General features: G+C 43.6%; 1 protein-coding gene across 2 annotated transcripts in view; it reads right to left on the bottom strand.

Moving 5' to 3' along the window:
- The window catches only part of LOC310860710 (glypican-5-like), a 73,239-nt gene that overhangs the window by 49,621 nt on the left and 21,118 nt on the right, over positions 1-2,500 (bottom strand). For both annotated transcript variants that reach the window (XM_083767819.1, XM_083767820.1), the window contains 2 exons: positions 446-609; positions 49-138 (listed from right to left, as the gene is read on the bottom strand). In XM_083767819.1, the coding sequence (XP_083623945.1) occupies positions 49-138; positions 446-609 (254 nt within the window). The remainder of the gene's footprint in view (positions 1-48; positions 139-445; positions 610-2,500) is intronic.

Below are 2,500 nucleotides of genomic sequence, written 5' to 3'. Positions count from 1 at the left end.
AGCTTGCTGTTGCTAATGTGAGTGAGCGCAAAGTAGATCAAATCCTACCTGGATAGTTTTTTCAGGCTGCGAGGCTTATCAGCTCTGGAACCTTTAAGTGGAAGAGACCTGGCACACTCACGCATGCACGCAAGAGACCTGGCACACGCACGCACGCGCGCACACACACACACACACACACACACACACACACACACACACACACACACACACACACACACACACACACACACACACACACACACACACACACACACACACACACACACATATACAACTGAGAATAAGTGGCTATGGAATTGGGAAAGAAGATTGGTAAATATTTTGGCTGACACACACGCATATGCATACGCACATGCACGCGCACACACGCACACACACACACACACACACACACACACACACACACACACACACACACACACACACACACACACACACACACCTTCTGGACTGTGACTGGAATTCCTGAAGAGCTGCAGGACTGGCTGAGGTGGGCGGGTTGGATGAGGATGAGGTTCCAAAGGTCACTGATGGCGTTGCGGGGGTCACAGAGGACAAGGTTGACCCTGTGACACTGGGCTCTAGGGGACCGCACACTTTCTCCACCTGACAGTGTAGTGGGGGAGGGGGGGTTAATGGCTGAGGGAAGGGTTCCATTTGTACCCACTTAAGCCCTACTGTATATGTACTGTACTTCGTCTCCCGACAAGCTCACAATGCATTGCATCTTTTTATAGAAAAAGGGTTGACCACATTTTCTTTCCCCCCCAAAAAATATGGACGCCAAGGTTAACCATTTAAACCCCATATTATAGTGTATAGCGGAGTCCCACAGGGCTCTGTACTAGTGTGTCTGTCTGTTTTTTCTGTCATTTTGGGGAAACCTTCCGCCGAAAATAGCCTGAAACTAACAGCCTGCTATTGTCAGCCTTCCTCATAATACGGATCCTGTGGGGTTTAAGTGGTTAATGTGATTAACATACATTTACCAAAAGAATGAAACGGATGTGTTTAATTCAGTCTGACCAGAAGCACAGGCCCAACATGAATGACCAGAGGGGGGATATCAAAAGTAGAGGCATGTATGTATTTACCCTCCCCAGCTAACCCTGCATAGATAGACCAGCAATGAAGTGACAACAAAGAGCAGTGCTTCCATTCTTGAGAATATCGTCCTGACATAACTTTGCAGTTTGCTGATATAGACATTCCTTATGTGTGCCTGCGTGCGTATGTGTTAGGGCTGCACAATATTTCGAAAACGCATTGTCATCGCAATATCAACATAAACATTAACATACCGTATATTCCAAATAGTAACCGTTTAATATGCAAAATCGATTTGGATCCCGGGCATTTAAAAGGAACTAGGCGGCTATTTGCAGTAGGCTTTTATTCATGTTTGCACCGGCCTGCACCGGGCCATTATTTCATTACAGTTCCTGTCGAGCTTTTCAGTCAAGGTTTTAGTGCAAAATTCTAAGGTACAGTATTGCCCATGCAACAAATACTATATTGGTCAAACATCCTGTAAAGTGAAAATAAGGCTCAATGAACACAGGAGCAGCATTAAACGGGCTGACATCACGTCACCCGTGGCACGCCACTTCTGAGAACTTGGCCACAAAGTTGAAGACTTAAAATGTATAGGCATTGAGAAGGTATGGCTCAGAAGTGGCAACCATGAAAGATTACTCTTACAAAGGAATGCTATTGGATACACTGTTTAAAAACTATTTTAAACAGAATGTAACATGTCTCCGTTTCTGTGATTGGCATTTTGGGCCCGCGGCCCAAAAAGGTATTATGCTTGGTCACTTTTTTGCATTTTCACAAATTTGACAAAAAAAATTAATTAATCCCACAATAGGGATGTCTGGGCATAGCCTTGTTCCCCTGTGCCACGCACATGATCTGGGTGGTTGCTATATTGACGGTAGAAAAGAATGTTGCTCTATTCCAATGTATGTAACTGATTTATGAACGGCAGAAAAGCCTAATGCCTTCAGAGACTTGCATTAGTTTTGTTTAAATAATGTTGTAATTATCTTTTGTATACGTATTAGTAACATGTTTGATTGTTAACAGAGCCATTATAACACATGCACCAATTTCTGTGCATTGATGATCGAGCACGGCACAGTGCGGCACCGCAAATCCAAATGCCTTCATTATAAGCTGTAGCCTTTTTGGTTGAATTCGAATTAAACCATAATTGATAGGCTACACATACTGTAAGTGTCAGCAGAAAATGTAATGACAAACGCAATCTCTTAATTCAAGAGCCACAGCTCAGTGGCTCTGCGTTCCACGCACTGGGGACGCCCCTCTCTCCATATAAAAAAAAGATATACAGTATATATATAAACTTGATTTATACACCCAGTGATAATAGCTACTTCACAGAGGATATAATTCAATCGGTTGTGAATTTGTGTGTTAAAACAGAGGACTTTGGTGCCCTCTGAGTCTGAGAGAGATGCGGATGACTTTGGTG

Source organism: Protomyctophum parallelum, assembly GCF_964188405.1.
Source record: "Protomyctophum parallelum genome assembly, chromosome: 6".
Classification (NCBI taxonomy): Eukaryota; Metazoa; Chordata; class Actinopteri; order Myctophiformes; family Myctophidae; genus Protomyctophum; species Protomyctophum parallelum.
This window is presented reverse-complemented; position numbering and strand designations above follow the sequence as displayed.